This window comes from Falco rusticolus, chromosome 10, assembly GCF_015220075.1.
Source record: "Falco rusticolus isolate bFalRus1 chromosome 10, bFalRus1.pri, whole genome shotgun sequence".
NCBI classification, from domain to species: domain Eukaryota; kingdom Metazoa; phylum Chordata; class Aves; order Falconiformes; family Falconidae; genus Falco; species Falco rusticolus.
In genome coordinates, this window is record NC_051196.1 from 8,075,951 (window position 1) to 8,095,984 (window position 20,034).

At 42.8% G+C, this 20,034-nt stretch overlaps 1 protein-coding gene across 5 annotated transcripts in view; it reads right to left on the reverse strand.

Annotated features, from left to right (window-relative positions):
- Positions 1 to 20,034, reverse strand: part of DENND2B (DENN domain containing 2B) — a 176,669-nt gene that overhangs the window by 96,425 nt on the left and 60,210 nt on the right. For all 5 annotated transcript variants that reach the window (XM_037402018.1, XM_037402019.1, XM_037402023.1 and 2 more), the window contains one exon: positions 2,321 to 2,425. In XM_037402018.1, the coding sequence (XP_037257915.1) occupies positions 2,321 to 2,400 (80 nt within the window). In that variant the 5' untranslated portion in view covers positions 2,401 to 2,425. The remainder of the gene's footprint in view (positions 1 to 2,320; positions 2,426 to 20,034) is intronic.

Below are 20,034 nucleotides of genomic sequence, written 5' to 3' on the forward strand. Positions count from 1 at the left end.
AGGCAGCCATATGTGCACAAAATAGGGAAGGACAACTGAAACTGAGAACAAATCCAACATTTAAATGTTTATTTAAAAGGAAAACAGAGATGTGCCATTAAAACGAGGCTTTCCTTTAAAAAAAATAGAAGAGAAATCAACTGTTCAAAAAAAATCTCTTCCATTGCTTCCATCCTGAAAAATCTCAGGATTTAATTTATATTTTCCCTTTTCCATTGTTTGTGCTTGGAAAAGTTCAGAATACAATGGCAGGTAAGCCAAACCAAGCCAGTATTCAACACCACTTTGAAGTTGACCTATAGCTCCCTGCTAAGATCAAAGCCAACACTTCTCAAATTCTCTGTCTGAACTTCTCCATCCGCACCAGTTATTCTACCTGACAGCTGCCAACACAGGAACTTTTTGCCTCTGACCCTTCATTTTCAAGTGGACAAAATCAAACAGTAATTCTGTGAATCTCACCTGAATCACAGTCTTTACTATGTGTTCGAAACAGCAAAATTCTCCCAATATACCCTTTCTATGCACATACTGTAGTGCTGTCAGCTAGGAGTAACCCTGGTACCGCTTATCAGGTGTGGTACCCTCCCTCCATCAGGTGTGGCCAGAACAGATGCCACCTGGCCTGGCCAAAGTGATTGGAGCATTTCATTGACATTGGTACAACCCATGCTCCTATCCCAAAGCACCTAACAAACGGGACCTCCACTGCTTTTTCCCTCTATGGAGTTACTTGTTGAACTTCGTAAGGCAAAGAGAACCTTCCTTGTTTCTATATCCAATACCTAGCATAAAGGTATTACTGCAGTACAGAAATCTGTAAGGTCAGTGCAAGTTATTTACATGTTCCTCCTCTATGCTGTTTATAAGGGGGTTAGAGTCTTGTTTTGAGCCAAAACACAAGAAAAATTAAGACATCAGAATATTACTGTGTAAGACACTATAGAACAGTCAGTCCCTCAGAATAGAATAGGACAATATACCCATGCAAGAATTCCCTGGAGAGCTGGACAAAATGGTACAGCAAGGACAGAGCAATATATCAATAGACACTTCATATATTTGGAAGACAGAACCTGCAGTTTCTGTGGCTTTCTGCTCCACTCACTAACTTGACATCCAAAGTCTAGAGCTTTGCTCCTGTGTTCAAACAGTTAATTCATAAAGGTACTTTAATGCGATAGTAGTTTAAACCTTCCCAAAGCACACTGAGGCTGCCCTAGAGGGACTACAGATTTAAGTGAGGGTTTTGCAAGTGTAAGCCCCAGAACAAGAGCAGCTGATGGGCTTGTCCTGTGTGAGAGCCACAGGCTGAATCAGTCAGCTTTACTTTGTAAAGGCTGTGGCTGAGAACAAGACTCCTTCTGACACAGGTATGTGAAACTGTTGGCTGCAGGTGAGTTGTTTACTTGCACACCAAAGCGATATTCCAAAGCACAGCTGTCCAAAGAATACTTCCTGTCCTCAAAACACTGCCTTTGATCAATGTAAACCGAAGGACAAGGGAGCAATAACCGACTCGACCCTTCTTGCCATTTAACTGCACTAATTCAGGAGTGAAAGGTATCTGCAGCTACAGGCATCTGCATCACTGCGTGCAGTTGCATCACAGCCTTCTGATGGACTGGAACTTTATTAGGATAGCGTTTCTTAGCCACAAGTAAACATGCACAAATTTGCAAGCACACTGTTTTCTGGTCTAGTCTAAACAGACTGATTCCCTCAGGATTGCCAGGCTTGGGGACTTAAGGTGGTGTCCTTGGCTACAGTTTTCCCCTAGCTATGAATGATGAAGTTGATCTACTTTGTCAATGACTTTAAAGCTACAGAAAGGAGATAAGCAAAGAACAGAGATGAGCCCTGTACATTCAGCCCTTTCACACCCACTGCCTGACCTGCAACAGGAGGCAAGTCTCTGCCCACTGTCTGTCAAGACAGGTAACAGCAGAGAAAATGTGACGGATGCCAATACAAAATACAAACTGGAGATTGGCAATGGAGACAAGCTGATATGCAGTCATATGGCAAAGAAATTTAGCCCAAACCTCCTGAGGCCTACACAGTGCCTTCCACACAGGTCCTTCCTTGCCATCACTTTCATCATAACCTGCTGGTGAGCTGAAATAGCTCAACGGAAATATGCCAGAAGCAGACCTTTTGTCATACCTCGGTTCCTCCAACCCCTACAAAAAAATTACTTTCAGTCCAGCAAAGCACTCTCTCTGTCAGAATAGAGGTCGCTTACCTTTGAACAGAGATTTTGTTCCAAACATAGACAAACCTTTCTCAGAATCTACAAAGCCTGCAGTTCACCACTTACCTATCCAGAGTGTCCTGAGGCACTTTACTCCCGCCAGCTCTGCTGTTGACACTGGCATTCTTGTTGGCAGTCATGGTCATTTCTGCTTTCTAGAAATGTGGATATCTGTGAGAAGAAAAGTCAATTAAGCTTCAACAAGCCCAAATGACAATTAGCCATCAAGACTTCTAGAAGTACTATGCCATGTGAAGACAGAACTCCAGGCTGCTTTTCATTTTATAAAATGCAATCAGTCTAGTCATGATCCTGAAAAAATAAACTCTGCTTCCCTACTGCTGCTCTTTCACATCCACAGCCAAATTTTATCAGAGCCCAGTGCTATATAAAGGGAGATATCTTATGGGAATTAGGTGTATGTTTCAGGTTCTGGCATGTCTGACTAAGCAGAGCTTGATACGGAGCTCATCCATCAGCACACATGAGAACCCAGTAAGTGCACTGTGTGTTACTTGCAAACACTGTAGCTATGGTGGACATTTTGGCCACCCAAAAGCTATTCCAAAGAAAGAATAAACTTTTCTCAATATTAAAGCGCAGTTCTATTATGGAAATATTTTCTAAGCGTGAAATATATTTAATAGCAAATATGTCAAATACAATTTTCAAATCTGCTTTTGATATTAAAAAAAAATCTACAAATGTTTCTCTACTGGCCTCAGTATTATTTAAGCAAAACTGTCTTAGGATACTTCTAAGACCTCGGGTAATCTAAAGAATCATTACTAATTCCTAGTTATTTCCTAGTAATTTGGTAACAATGCAAAATTTGTAAATTTAATTTCAGCCATGGTAAAAGCCCTGTATATCCAGTTAAATGGCCAAAAGATGGGCCAAAACATTGCTGCATACCGTCAAAGAAACAGCCCAGTATCACGATTTATTTTGCCTTCATCCTGTTATCTTAATAGGAATGTTGTGCTGCAGCTGAAGGGAGGATATGATGATATGGATATAGGCCAGGACATAATCCCAAGGATGCAGAAGCAGTAACCTCTAAAATCATTCCCTTCTGTTGACTATATCCCATGTTTCTGTGGTATAGAGTGCAGCTCTTAGTAGCAGTTTCCTCTGTCATTGTAATCACTTGAGAAATAATTTGCAAAACGAGGGATACATGTATTTTCACGTCATGATAAGATTTCTAAAATGCCAGCAGAGTCACTTGTGAATGAAATGGAACAGTACTTACTCCACCTGATGCTACAGCAGTTATTTATTAAGGATCCTGTGGCTCTGCTGGCATGCATTTTGGGGTAGTTTCTGAGATGCTCCTTAGTTTATAGGCTAAAATATCTACCATGGTTTGCAGCACAGCCACCCAGGGTCTGACCAGAACCACCATTTTTTACAACCATTAATGGCATAGCTAATGCAAAAATAAGGAGTATTACAAAACTTCTTATTTACTCAAACCCACAGTAAGTCCAGACTGCTTGAGAAGCCAACTGTAATGTGATGCTGAAAAGCAAGCTGGGTACTGATGACACAAAAAATCCTTGTACTAACAGACCCATCGCGGTGATGAGGACATTCTCTAAACCACTTTATTCCAAACAATTCTGCCACAAATAAGGTCAGAAAATCTCCTGCAGATTGCAGCTCCAGAGGCAGAGTCAGCCATGCCAACCACAGACTCCCGGTCTACTTGTCCTTCTCCAATGTTCTTGTGTGTTTTTTCTATAGATTGAAGTTCCATAATTTCCTCCAGTGTCTTGTTACTATTAGTGTTCCATTATCAAGATAACAGGGCTGTTACAGAACTGCCTGTTCCAATGGGAAAAGGGCTTGCTTGGAACAAGAAAGGAAACCTGCTGATGCTGGCCAAGCTGTCTAGGACTGCACATTCCACAGGAAGCCAGCAGCTTTTTAATGTTTTCCACTCACCAGTTAAATACTTTTATTGCTATATCTGTCTGAATCAGTTATTAGCAATTAAGGTGAGAAAAAGATATAAATGTGGCATAAGATCAACAACAACTGTTAGCATACGTTACATGCGTTCTCCAAGATTTGCTCTTCTGTTCAAGAGCAAAATAAGCTGAAGGGACCACTAAAAAGATGGGATACCATCCTGACACATAAAACTCAAAAAAAGATAGTATTCTTTTATGTGGCTGTTTTCTAAGAGTCCACTTTTCTCACATCCAAAATCCAATGGAAAAAACTACGCATATGTGTACATCAAAGCTTGATAAAAATCATTGTGGTCAATATTTTAAGTGATTATTTAAGCCTCCCATTTCAAAGCTACCCTAAATGTCAAATAAGCCAAACTGGTTTGTTTTCAGCAAAAGAAAAACTGAGTTCTAAAAGACAATTTGCCAAGATATGTCAATTTTAGTGACATAAGTGTGTCTCTTCACCATGCAGGTGATATCAACTGACTTTTCTATGCAATTTTTCTTTACTGCTTTTTTTGCATGAGTACTTTACTGCAGCTGAATCCGCTCTAGGTGAAGCTGCTTTAGCAAGGTGTTGGACTAGATCAGGGGTCCTCAAACTTTTTAAACAGGGGGCCGGCGCGTGGATGAAGTGGCAGGCTGCTTGGTTTCCCCCCCAACCCCCGGCAGGGGGGGGGGCGGGGGGGTTCTGTAAATACCGGGGGCTGGATTGAGGACCCTGGGGGGGGCCATATCCAGCCCACGGGCCTTAGTTTGAGGACCCCTGGACTAGATGATCTCCTAGAAGGACTAGAGGTCCCTTCCAACCCTGACCATTCTGCAATTCTGTGATGCTTGTATCACCCCAGCATATGCAAAGAAAATCCGAATAACTTGAATATGGCAGAAAAATAGTTAATCAACAATTTACAGAGGTGCCTGGAAGCAAGAGCTTAATAAAAAAATAAAATAAAAAAAAAAATCCCAAAAACAGAGACAGAGGAAAAAAAACTAAACTAAATTTTATGGTCATGTAGCAAGTTACTTCAGAGCCTTCAAACAAGTCTGACAGCCCTGTAAGTCTATATGAATCATTGTATGGTAAGAATCACATCCCCGGGCTTGTATGAGAGCATTCTCCATCACAGTATTTGCAAATTATTCCTCACAAAGCAATGAAAACCAAAATCTCTAAGTATTGTGACATACTGTTACAAACAAATCCAAAAATAGTCATCACAGATTCTGCATTGCCTAGTTAACCATCTAACTACACTTTGCCTAAAAACACAGAATGCTGTTTTGTTTGGAAGTGTAAATAATTACTCTGAAACCCTTACTTAGCCATAATTTGTGCTTTACTCCAGGCACGGTCTCACTAATTTCACTAGGACAACTCTCAAATCAGTAATTTAATGAGCCCAGATGGTGAATCTGGACCTTCTTCATTATTACATCCATCTTGTCTAAAACTTCGACAAACCATTGGATCAAAAGTATCAAAGAGTAAAAATGACAGACAAATATAAAAAATGGTGTGATGGCAACATAGGAGCTGCTACTAGTACCAGGCAAGGTTCATCATCCTGACTTAAAATGGCTGCTGCAGTGCAGATATTTCTCAACAGATTTTTGTCATCACAAGAAGCCCTGATGACAGAATATTCCTTATGGACCATGTCCCTCCCCTCTTAAAGGTTTCCTTCCACTTCCAAAATGAAAGTGTGGCCTGGAGCTTTTTTATGGACAGATGGGGCACTGAAAAGCATCACACTTCATGCTAGCAAACCTTACCGTGTCACCAAATCTTTAATTCCTTTAACAGGTGTTAGCAAGGGAGGTGTAAATCCTATGCTTTTACCCACTGCAATTTAAAATTATTCTTAATTTCCTAAAGCATCCCAACACTTTGGAAGCAACCGCTCTCAGTCCCTACTACAGTGCAAGTTGTTCCTCAGCCCACTCCCATTCCCAAGTGGTTCAGGGCTGGAGCTAGGCTTGGAACAAGCACCTGAAAAGCCACAGCAATCAAGAGTGCTTTATTTGTACTATCCAAGAGCCTCCTACAGCCTCAAGGAAACCTGCTTTTCTTACACTCAATGTACCCATCAGTTACCACACTGCAAGAACAGGTTCGCTGCTCCCCTTTGTAAAAGTTGAATAACATTGAGCCCAGTTATTCATGTCTAGGCTCAAAAGTTTTACAGATCAACAGATGTTTTAAAAAAAACATTTTCATAATTTGAATAATGACACCTTCCATTCTGTAAATATGAAGGGAGCTGAAGAGGACTTTTCAACTGAGATTTCTTCAGTTCAACAGATATGTATGGTGGGGTTTGTTTGTTTGTTGGGGTTTTTTGTTGGTTTTAATACTGTGCTCAATATCTCTTCCTATCCACATGGTCCTTTTCCCTACTTAGTCTTAAAACAGGTCCACTGCGCTACATTTTCTGTACTCATTTCTTAAGCACATTTTCTATTAAATATACAGTTCCAATAAAAAGTCCTTAAGAGTATGTTGCGATGCTTCAAAGCCAGTTTTCTGAACATCAGGAACACTAGCACTGTTTATCTGGCACCTTAATGAAGAAGAATCCCTATTCTGCTGCTTACTAATGAACACTGATCTTGCACAAGCAGAAGACCACACGTACATGGCTCCAGCCCTCTGAGTCAGGTACTCACTGGGACCCAGGCTGCAGCACAGAGCAGATGAAGTTCGGAAGGTGGCAAAGAATATAGCAGGGTTTCTAATGAGAAGGGAGCCTTTGAGTGTAGGCTCCCGACCCCTCTTCTGGGGTCTATCACTAACTATCACTAACACGGGTGCAAATTCTTCACAGAAAAAGTGTATGTCTAGCAAGGACATCAAGTGTGTTCATAAGATTGCTCTGAACTTCTGCTATGACTTTTGAGAGAGGTTTGTCCATGACAGTTCATTATGTGAAGTCTTTGTTGTCTCACATGTTGCAAAGACTGCCCTAACTGTCCTAGACCAAACCAATCTGTACCGCAATTAATAAAAATTCTAAAATATGATTTGGATTCTTGAGATCTGCGTATGTTCTGAAGTCTTTTAAGCGCAGATGATTTTCCTCTTGAAATTCCACTGATCTAGAATCTAGAAAATATGGGAAAATATTACTGCTTTGGTCTGCCCCACAGAGCAGAGACCTGGAGACATAACAGGATGGCATTACAGAGAAGAGGCTACTAATACAAACTCCTGCTGTTGAAAAAGTACCTTGTAATAAAGACAAACTCTCAGAGATGTATTATTAATACTAATAAATTTGGTCTACTTATTTTCCTCCTAAGAGTAGCTTCAGCAGAATGTCTGTAGGCATTAAGAAGTTAGTTTAAAACATTAATATGCTTTTCTGAGAGCTTTAAGGAAATCTTGCCCACATTTCAAGAGGTGTTGCATAGCTAAACTTCTGTTTAAGAGTCACAGCTTAGCTTTGTGGCAATTTGCCTATTCCCTTCCAGTAAAACAGATAATTATGTCCTCCCAGAACAACGTCAGCTCTGATGAACTGGAAAGTCCAATAAAATCTACAGATTTCTGCCTTGAGAAGGCTTCTGTAGAGACTCCAAAGAACATTTTTATAAGAACCATGTGCTTTTATCAGGTATACCTGTTCTCTAAGCTGGACCACTGTAAGTTTAGTCTTGCAATACTGTACAAATTATCATAAAGAGCTAAATGACCTGTTCAGTAAGGACTTGGCTGGGAGATATTCAGAAAGTATTAAGTCAACTATCTCACCCCAAGTTTAGTCCTCACAGCAGACAGCCTAACTATGATCACATCAACAGGCTTCTTGCAAAACACAAGAATTAGCTGCCTTCAAGGCTAGTCCTAAAGACTGGAGTAATAGACGTTGTGCTATCAGCAATGTGTACATGCCTGAGCCACATCACTCTCTAAGTGAGAACACAAGATCAAGCCATTCGCACAGCTATGTATATCCAAGTCCCTGACTGAGAACAAGTGGCAACATTTGTGGATAAAAGAGCCAAAGGAAGAGAGTTTGTCAAACTAGTTATCTTTACGACACTGCAAAAGGCACAGATTTTCACTGATCTTAGCTCCACAGCCTTACCCAAAATTTCCCTGTCTGCAATCCATAGGCAATCTGTTTCCAGTCAAGTCAACAAACAGTCTCTCTGCTAGGTGTTCACAGCTAGGCAACAAGTTTACTTCCACCACAAACTCACTAGTATAACCAACAGTGGTGGTGGACTCAGCTGTCATTGCAATGCCAACCCACCTTCTCAGCAGTTAGGTCCCCACTAAACTGAAACCGAACCTATTAGAAAACTGATGCTCCAGCACTTATTGGAAGGGAAAGAAGTTACCTCCCTCAGCATAGGTTGGCAGACCTGGGCAGCTGCAGAACCAGGCAGCTGAAAAGCAGGCATGCTGCCTAGGGCAAGGTCAGCTCTCCACTCACTTCTCACCCTCTTTTCCTACTCTACCTTATCTATTTCTACCCCTAAACTCCTTTCTGTTCTTCTGATATTCATGCACTTGCCTATTTCATGCATTCCTCATTCCGTCCCCCCTTACTCTTCTTTACCTTCTTATTACTTCATTACTTATTATCTTCCCTCAAGCTGGTTTTTTTTCCCTTGAATTGAAAATGGACAATACCTGGTGGAGAGAACAGACCTCACCTGAAATACATTGCAGTCCAAAACTTGTACCCAAATGTAAGAATTTAGCACTAAGCTCTTCTACTACTTTCAGCGCTGCTAGGGAAATCCCAGCTTTGAAATGGAAGGAAAACATTGTGAAAATCAGAGAGCAGTGCTACTGTGCAGATTCGTTTGTCTTTTATGAAGGAATTTTTACCACTACTAGAGCAACCATGCTTCTCAGACTACGGAAAGCAGGCTGTATTTGAAAAACTTCTGAATATCATTACAGGAACTCTCTGGCGCTTAGGATGTTTGCTTTATCTTGCTTGCTTCGGTATTAAAAAGGACCAATAAGGTTTTGTTTGTGCTTTGCTCTCTTAGATCACTGGAATTGTATTTCAGCTGAAGAAGCTGGACTGAATCCAGCGTTTAGACCGAATCTTTCTTCCTTTCAGCACAGGAAAGACATATTGATTTGTGCCACGTCTAGTACAGTCATCAATAGCCACTTTTCACCTAGCTAGTAGCCTCCTTACAATTTAGATAAATTACAGCTGTTGCTGTACCAGCAGGGAAGCAACTTCACTGTGGTTTCTACCAACTCATTTCTGCTAAATGAGAGCTTAAAGAGCTCTCACTGAATATAACAAGTTCGTATTTATTGACAAATCGAACTAGAATAAACTGAAGGTTTCTTGAAAAGCAACGGCCCACGAGGGAAGCAAGGAGGAGTGTCATGGTTTAGCCCCAGCCAGCGACTAAGCCCCACACAGCCGCTTGCTCACTCCCCTGCTGGCAGAAGGGGGGAGAGAATCAGAAGAGTAAATGTGAGAAAAACTCATGGGTTGAGATAATGACAGCTTAATAGGGGTAAAGCAAAAACTGCACACAAAAGCAAAGCAAAACAAGGAATTCCTTCACTAGGTCCCACGGGCAGGCAGGTGTTCAGCCACCTCCAGGAAAGCAGGGCTCTGTCACACGTAATGGTTACTTGGGAAGGCAAATGCCATCGCTCCAAGTGTCCCCCCATTCCTTCTTCTTCCCTAAGCTTTATATGCTGAACATGACATCGTATGGTATGGAATATCCCTTGGGTCAGTTGGGGCCAGCTGTCCTGGCTGCATCCCCTCCCAACTCCTTGTGCACCCCCAGCCTCCTTGCTGGTAGGATGGGGTGAGGAGTAGAAAAGGCCTCGGCGCTGTGTGAGTGCTGCTCAGCAGTAAGGAAAGCAACTGTCTTATCGGCACTGTTCGCAGCGCAAATGCAAAACATAGCCCCAGTACTAGCTACTATGAAGAAAAGTAACTCTAGCCCAGCCAAAACCAGCACAAGGACATATTAAAAAAAAAAAAAAAAATGGCTGCTATTGCATCAGAGGTTAGTATTTCCCTGTGTAGGTTGAAGAAAAGGTTTGTATTTTAAAAAATACATTGACTAGTTCAAGCTTAACTATCTTGATTTGACACACCAGGGTAGAAAGAGTTTACAATATTTAATAGTACAATTAGCTGATACCATTATAAGCTCAGAGGAAACTTAAGTGTACATTTTGGTGGCAGTCACAAAACACACCATCATACTGCCCTTAAAACTGATGTCAATCTGAAATGCTACAGTCTTATTTTCTGATGCCTATGCTAGCCACACATTCTCACCCCATCACTCATACAGATATCTGGTTCAGGGAACTCATTCACCTGGAAACCAACCATTTGAGGTGGTGGCGTTTTTTTTCTTTTGGTGAAGCTGATTTTCAGCCATTCACTTGAGTTCTTCTGGACTGTAGGAAAACATACCTTAAAAATGCCTTCAAAATATGTGCTACTTAAAACTAAATTTGCATGCTTTCTCTTTGAGACAGAAACTTTCCTCTTTGTGGACAGCACTCTAAATGTTTATGTTCCTACAGAGTATGAAAGACACTTTTGGCCTTGCAAACATGCGATCTATTTGTGCTTTTAATTTTTAGAGAATAAAAAGAGACAAAAAGCATTGAAACATTCATCAAGACATCTTCTCTCTGACATGAATGCAGCAGAAACTCATGTATTTGCTGTAACAGAAACTCTTAGATGTCATATAATAAAATTTGAGTTTAGATGCAAAGCATCCACATCACTTTCAATGTAGCTTCAGCAAGCAAAATATGTGTGCATCTTAGATTTGGATCAGGCTTTACTACAGAAAAGTGACTTCTGGTTTCCTTCTGCTATATTTGAGTGTCAGTCACAATCTGGCAAGTCCTCTTAACAAGCTCTATAATAAACTTAATGAAGGCTGATTTGTTGAAAGCCCTCAGTAATCGTGTTTTGCAATAAAGGCTTAGTACAAAATAATCAGAGGCATATATGGTTTGGATTTGCAACACAAACATTCCCATGATGACCAGAGATTGCTATGAAAACACCCTATTTACAAATTTCGCCCAAAATACATCACAGCTCTTCAGTATTATTCTTCCTTTGTTCCTTCCCTTAAACATCAGGCTATCGGCATGAAAACACCCATTCAAATCTCAGGAACTCCCCTGCTCCTGTTACTTATTCCTCAATGAAGCTAGAGTCCTTTAATTGCAATGTCATCATTATTTGCACAAAAATGAATTGTTTCTTGTGACACAAAAAAAACTGTTTATAATTTTGCTAAGGGATGAGAGTAGAGTACCTTTAAGGAATGAATATTCTTTTTCATTAATGTTGTCGGCATCATAAAGAATATGAGAAATGAGAAAATAAGACTGTCCTTCGGTACGCCCCACAGGGTGTCACCAGTCCCTAAAAACATCACGATGCAATTTGAAGCACAGCTCACCACTTAGTACAGCCTGCCTGGGAGCGCAGGCTTCAGGGGAGACACACAGTGAACAAACCAAACAAACCAGGTTGAAAGCCTCACTGTCTTAAAAGGAACTTCTCAGTTGAGCTGACACTGATGACTGAACCTTCCTCACCCCAAGGCTGACCAACAATGTCTGCCAGACAGCTGAGAAGCATCCTAACTTTGTAACTACTGTACGTTTTGATTCATTAGAGCACCATGCGAGGCAAAACACAGGTCACAACTATAACAGCGCAAGCTGCTGTCCCCAGCATTGTTAGCACACCTCCCTTCCTTCCTGCCAGACACACGTGGCTCCCACTCGGAGCAAAATTAATAGCAGTTACATGCCTCGTACAAGGTTTTAATAATAGATGATGGGTGGAAGGGGAATCTTGATGCAGCTGCACAGAGACTTGAGAGAGGGATTCAGTCTTCATTTTACCATACATTTCTTATGACTCACTGGGTAAATGGCTTGAACAATGCTAGCTGAGCTATTTCCTGACTACTTTCTGTGTATGGACATCTTTCCTAGAAGCAAGCTGTGCTACCCAGGAATGTCTGAAGTACACTCATCCATACGGAGGCTGGCTTAACAAGATCTCTATTATATTGTACTTTAAACCTGCATTAACTTTCCAGTGTAGACAAATTACCTTAATTTTCATTTCTCAATTTGTACTCTATAAAGCAGAAACAAGTCAGAACTTGTCTGTACACAGAAAAGAATCTACGACATCCTAAATACTCCACATGTACTAAGAACATCTGCATGGAGAGTTTATGTTTAGGATGGGTAACACACTTTCCAAATTACCTTGTATAAGGGCATGCTAAGAAGTAAGAATAAAACCAGTAAATTATCTCAGAGCAGGCAGTGAGCTATAAATCATAGAATCATTTAGGTTGGAAAAGACCTTTGAGATCGCTAAGTCCAACCATTAACACAGGACTGCCAAGCCCACCACTAACCCATGCCCCTAAGCACCGCACCTACGCATTTTTTTAAATACCTCCAGGAATGGTGATTCCACCACCATCCTGAGCAGCCTGTTCCAGTGCTTGACCACCCTTACAGTGAAGAAGTTTTTCCTACTATCCAATCTAAACCTCCCCTGCCATAGCTTGAGGCTGTTCCCTCTTGTCCTGTTGCTTGTTATCTGGGAGAAGAGACCGACCCTCACAAGCTTACAACCTTCTTTCACGGAGCAATAAGGTCCCCCCTGAGTCTCCTCCTCTCCAGACTAAACACCCCCAGTTCCCTCAGCTGCTCTTCATGAGATTTGTGCTCCAGACCCTTCACCAGCTTTGTTGCTCCAGCACCTCTACATCCCTCCTGAAGTGAGGGCTCCAAACCCAAACACAGCATTTGAGGTGCAGCCTCATCAGTGCCAAGTACAGGGGGACAATCGCTCCCCTTGTCCCGCTGGCTGTTTTAGACACAAGCCAGGGTGCTCTTGGCCTTCTTGGCCACCTGGGCACACTGCTGGCTCATGGTCAGCCGGCCATCAACCAGCACCCCCAGGTCTGGAGGAGGTCCTTTTCCTCCAGGCAGCTTTCCAGCCATTCTGCCCCAAGCCTGTGGCGTTGTGAGCACTTGTGACCTAAATGCAGGACCTGGTACTTCTCCACATTGAACTTCATACAATTGGCCTTGGCCCATAGGTCCAGCCTGCCCAGATCCCTCTGCAGAGCCTTCCTGTCCTCAAGCACCGCCAACACTCTCACCCTCCTTTTGTCTCTAATACAGTTGTAGAAACATTTTTTGTTATCTTTTATGGCAGTGGGCAGCCTGAGTTCTAGCTGGGCTTTCACCTCTCTATTCTTCTCTCTGCATAACCACGCAACACCTATATAGTCCTCCAGAGTTGCCTGCCCCTTTTACCAAAGGTGGTAAACTCTCCTTTTTCCCTTGAGTTCCAGCCAAAGCTCTCTGTTCAGCCAGGCCAGTCTTCTTCCCCACCAGCTCATCTTTCAGCACATGGGGTCAGTCTGCTTCTGCACTTTTAAGACTTCCTTCTTGAAGAGTGTCCAGCCTTCCTGGACTCCTTTGCCCTTCAGGACTGTCTCCCAAGGGACTCTGTCAACTAGGCTACTGAAGCAGGCAAAGTCAGCCCTCTGGAAGTCCAAGGTTGCAGTTCTGCTGACCCCTCTCCTTACTTCTCTGAGAACTGAAAATGATCGTCTTGTGATTGCTATGCCCAAGATGTCCTCTGACCACCACATCACCCACCAGTCCTTCCCTGCTTGTAAACAGCAAATCCAGCAGGTCACCTCCCCTGGTTGTCTGACTGACCAGCTCTATCAGGCAGTTCTCTTCCACACACCCCAGAAGCCTCCTAGGCCGTTTCCTCTCTGCTGTGCTGTATTTCCAGTGGACATCTGGTAAGTTGAAGTCCCCCAAGAGAACAAGGGCTAGCGATATCGAGACTCCTTCCTGCTGCTTGTAGAATGTTACATCTGCCTCTTCATCCTGGTTGGGTGGTCTATAACAGACTCCCACCAGGATACCCACCTTGTTGGCTCTCCTCCTGCTCCTTACCCATAAACAGTCAAACCTATCGTCACCATCATTCAGCTCTAAAAAGCCAAAATACTCCCTAACATACAGGACTACCCCACCACCTCTCCCTCCTTGCCTATCCCTTCTGAAGGGTTTGTAGCCATCCATCGCAGCACTCATGAATCACTTTGCTCCCCACTGCCTGTAAAAACAGACCCCTGAGCTGCTTCTTCCATACCCTGAGAGACAGCAGTGAAGTTGACACTCACAAAGCTTGAAAAACCTTGAAATGGCCTTTCATTTTGCAACTGACTGCTTGTGACAGTGTGGGAAACAGCATCACTGAGAAAAACACAAGAGACTGAAAGGGTTTAAGTGGCCGGCTTGGCCACTGCAGCTGGTGGCACTATTTTCAGAATACCATGAGATTTCTTTTAGCATGTTTGCCTTGGGCTTCTCCTGCAAAATGCTTCCTGAGAGCAGAGAGGAGGAAAGACACCAACCAAAGGCCAGGATGGCCAGGGAGATACTTTGCTTCCAACTCCCACACAGACAAATGGCTGGTGATGGCAGGGAGGGAAGAAGGTTAAAGATTTGTAGCTCATCCTGGCTTTCCTCCCCTGACAGAGTCAGCAGCAAAAAGAAAATGGCCTGAAAAAGGGAAGATAAATGGGTGGGGGCAGGGTGGGAGTGGTGTCTTAGCGGAAAAGCGAATAAAGCAGCAAAATGAGAAATAAAACAAGGATTGATGAAAACATTAGTCCCAAATCCAGTGAGGCAGGGTAAGTCATTTGCCACATTAAGTAGTCAGGTTCAGGCACGCTCTGCTAGGAGATGAGGTGACCTTCAGTATACTGGCCCTGGCTGTAAACAGACAGAAACAAAGTGGTTGCATTGTTCTAGTCAGAGCAATAAAGCTAAAGCCTTTAATTAAAAAGCATAATTGCCTTTCCCTGATGCTAAGCAGAAGGGAACAGGCAAGATGGCTAACAGGAGCAGAAGAAAATCTGACAACATTTAAGGACCAAATTCGTATAGAGATCCAGACAGTGGTTTGCTCCCAGAAAAGGTTGTAAGGAGCATTCAGCAAAGGACAGTCTGAGAATAACCAATTCTTGCCAATGCAGATGTCACCAGGAAAACTAACTTCAGAAGAAGGTGGCAAGGAGCATCTGAAGAAGGATGTAGAATGGATGCTCCACGAGTGTCAGGAGGATTGAAAAACAGAGTTCTTCAGCAGAAGTAACTGATGGCAACTACTGATGCTGCCCTGTGACTTCCCTCTAATACCATGCAGTAAAAAAACTAAATTCATCGGCGTAAGCAGAAGGCTATCTGACATTGTCACAAAGTGTTTTAAATTTCAAGCAGCAGTGGAAAATCTTTGATACGGTGCCTCAGTAAGGTCAGGAAGTGATATGCAGTGTTACTGTGAATCTCCTGTTTAGATCACTATGTCCTAGTATTTGTGTTAATGTTCTGAGTCAGTATCTCCAAGAAGTAGGTCCTGTCCATGATATCTAAGCTGCCAATGCTAACACTTCTAGTGAAGCAACTATTAATTTGGATGGACTGTCTCAATATGATGATATAAAAGCATCCTGGGAGGATGAGGAACTGGCTGGAGACCTCAAGGATGCAAGTAGAAAATATTAGCCAAAATTGTCTTGGCTTTTACATAGAAATGAGAACAACCTTGGGTCTGCCTCTTTTGCTCTTGGCAGTTACCCAGGGAAACTGTAGAAAGGCACAGAGATGATCTTAATTCCCTTGAATCCAAAGCACATCCAGAAGTGACCCTGGACACAGGCATTAGCAGCAGCAAATGGGATGGCAAGCAAGTCCATTGTTTGTATTAGGGATTTGTGCAAGAACCATTCAGGAGAGTTATCTGTTTACATTTAGAAATTATGTTCTTGCACTTAAAGCAATGTCTGCAGGATGTAGGAGCTCTGAGCTGTATTTGAACTCTGACACGGATTTCTTTTGTAGTCTCAGAAAAAACACTTAGAGGTGAGATCAACAAATTCAGTACCAGAGAATAAACCCCGTCACCCATATTCTGGCACCTGGTTGAGTGGCCCATTTTCCCAGTGCTGCTCCTATTTTTCCTGCTCCAGAGATCTACGGTTTGATCTCTCCAAACATCACTGCTCTACCAATGAACCAGGAGTAACTTTGTGACTTAGCTCACACACAAGCAGCGAGGACATGTTCTACAGTAAGTTCAAGTTCTCCAGAAAAAAATGGAGAGGCCCAAACATGCAGCTATCAGAAATGGTTAAACACATCAGTAACAGAGACAAGCCATTCCTTACCAGCTTCTGTGGTCACCAAAACCACTGTCTCCTGTCTGCCGTGGCTGCCTTCCTGCAAACTGGCATCTCCTGGGGTACTGAGCACCTGTTTTGTGCACAGTGCTTTTCTGATACAGATTCCCTTCATGTTTATGAACCTCTTGGCTATTGCTTCCCTTTCTTTCAAACTCTACACATTCTAAGCCAAAACAAATAAAACCAAGCCCCCTGTGCTCCCAGAACAATAAACCACAGCAGGGTGTGAGCAGGCTGGCTGAGAGGGTGCAGTCCATGCCCTGCCTGCCTATGCCCCATCTCCCACCTCAGATGACTGAACAGACAGAAAGGAAACAGAGCAGAGAAGTCTGGTGCCAGCAAAAATGTGTGAGCCTCAACCTCCCCCCTAGCCATGCCGCTGAAAGAGAGGAAGCGCACTAAAGAAGAGACAGAGGAGGGGTGAGGACCAGACAAATATCAGAAGAGTTGAAGACTGGTAGAACAAGGATGAGAGGAGGGATAGCTAATATACTGTGTCAGAAAAACACAGGCGGGAAACAAGGAAGTTGAGAAGAGATTTGTAGAAGGAAAAAAGGGCACTAAGTAGTGAGGGAACAGAAATGCACTCCCCTTCTCGTCCACACTAGGAATGCACTCTGAGACCCCCAGAGAAAGCTGCCCATATTTCCTCATGCTCAGGGATGTTCTCATTCCATGGCTAAAATTTTCATCATGAAATAAACTTGAATTTTCCCAAAGATAATTCAAGAAAAATCGATCTGTGATGCTGTGGTAACCTGATGTGAGACTTCACTGAAAGAGACAGAAACTCCTGCCATCCTGCAAAGTGGGTGCAACTCCATGAGTGTGGGAATTGTCCAGACTCTGGGAAGCTGATAATTCAATACTCAAGTGCAAACTCAAATCCAAACTCAAGTTTTTGAGTCCCTTATTCATGGACAGAAGCCTCATCCCCCATGCACATACAGCACCGTAATGATTGCAAGAGATAGCAGTTCCCAGACTCCTGCAGTTTCTTTAGAGAATCGACTTGGGGCTGAGGAGGGAAAGGAGGGGAAAGGAGAAAGGACGAATTAAATATTGGCAGCTATAGCAGAATCACAATAACGAACTAAACTACTTCTTACTGCCTTTGTTAACAAAAATTATAGTAGCTATAGCAACAGAAGAGGGGGGGGCAAAAAAGCCCAAGACTTTTTAAAATCCCCAAAGAACACAGCTTTCTAATATGGAAAAATCAAGATTTATTGCACCAGCAGCTCCCACAAGGCAGGGCTATAGTAGTGCACAATGGTTTCAATTAGAAGCACGAATCATTAACCAGTGCAGCTGGGCTTAGTAGTTGGCAGACAACATCATCTCTTCCAGTGAGCCACAACTTCAGGAACTGAACTAGCTCCTCTTACTGTGTGATGTGCCCTCCAGTCCCGTTTCCAGTGGCTTTACTTCATATTCTCTGTCAAGCTCTGTCACAGAGTGACTAATGCCACTGCTCAACAGAGAAAAATCAGGGAAAAAACTCCTGTGCTTGAGTCCTTATGCATGTACCCCTCGCCAGCCATCACAAGCTCATACCGCAATGGGTGCTGCCTGCAGCACAGCACTGCACACTCAGCAAGTATCTCAGCAAGAAAAGCATTCTGGTCCCCTGCTGCCTGTGTGTATTTTCCTTCCCAAACACACACACTCACAAGCTCAAAGAGGGGAGGAATGTCTGGCACTTCTGCGGTGACCATCTGGCAGAAGCACAGCTCCATTTTCTGGCAACTTGACCAGGGTCTTAGAACAATTATTTCAGTTCCTGATTCAAGCACTGGAGACGGAAGATCAAGTTACATTTCTCTCCAGCCATCAACACTAATTCAGTTTTCACTAAGTCAGCCTTGCTGGAATTTCACTCTTCCACACTAAAACAAAAAAGTGTGAATCAACACTGAAAAGCCATTAGAAGACACATAAGGAATTTCAAGAGTTGCCCTTCACAGATATGGAAAACACCAATAAGACCAATAGAAAAGGAGCCATTTTTATAAGCTAAAAGGGTATTTTTATAAGCTAAAATGATGAAGAACTGGATCTACTGCAAAGGAAATGGCACCATGGCCCTCAGTTATATTTACTGGCTTTATAACTACTGTGTAAATAAGCTTTCTTCCCTTACTACTACAAGCTGGTTTGTGAATTTGTAGAAAGCATCTTCCCAGCTACCGCTCAGTCACAAGTGTACACAGTCATCAAAAGAGGCGCTTTTCTCCAGAAAAGAGATCAGCTCCCACAGCACTGACCTTTGTCATCCGCATGAAAGGAAAGTTTTGAAAAGCTACCACAAGCATAAGTGTTATAAATCTCCTTTCATCAGGCCTCCAACCACTAGACAGTCAAACAACTGGAAACAGTTAAACCTGTTTTTAACATTCCCGGTAGTAGGAGGTAGTGAAACACCTACCCACTAACCCATCAGAGCCGACTGCAGCCACCTAACCACTATGGACTGTGGCTCCTGCCAACAGAGGGTTTCTTTTGAGGCTTCCTAGAGTAGCAGCCGTTCCCAGCAGAGCAAGGAGGCCAGGCAGCAGTCACAGACACGCTAGCTCTGTTCCCATGTATGCTGCATTCACAGTAGCAGAAGGGAGCGAAGGGGTTTTAGACAGAGGCAAAACAAAAACAAACCTACAAACAAACCATGAATGATATCAAATATCTTTTAAACCTTTCCAGGCTGTGAGATGGTATTTGATGATTTGAAAGAGCTTCTCCTCTTTCCTTTTATGAAAATGATTTACGTACTGCTGTGTACATGACATGTTAGAGACCTCTCAAGAGACCAGCCTCTGTTCCAAAGAACTTACACGTCTATGATAGGAATTTCATAAATGAAGGCACTAACTATCTTCCCAGATGCAGGCTTGAATAGACCCACTGTACTGGTGAGTTCTGCTGAGGGAACAATCTTTCTTCACAGCCTGCAGAGCAGGAGTAAACCTGATGCAGAGCAGCATTACAGACTTAACCGTTTCATTCTTTCTTTGGAGAGGACCGAGACCCACAGGAGCAGTCAGACAAGCACTGCTGCCCACGAGCCCTGCACCAAGACCCCATAATACAGCCTTGTGCAGCTCCTGCACTGCATCTTGCATGGGTAGTTCAGACTTCCCAAATCCCACTTCTTTGCTCACATTGCAAGCTTTAACAGCTGTAATGCCAGAGAGGGCACGAGAGTACGCGGCCTCAAAAACGTGTCAAGAAGAAAGCATGATCCCATGCCCTTCCATTCAGCTGGATGTGTCCAGGAAGAACAAGTAGCCAGTGCGCTCACGAATAGGGTCCCCTTTCTTGTTTTCAGACTGGCTGCAATGCTGTAATGCGCTATTGCTTATGTTTAACAATATTAAAACCTGTAATATGAACTTGAAATATTTGCATGAAATTATTAATTTTTTCCAGACAGCATTTGGAGTGTCACTCCAGCACCAATATTCTACCCAAAGTTTCAGCACTGGTGTTCCCACTTTAACTCACTTCAAAACTGTGAGTAAAATATAATTTAAT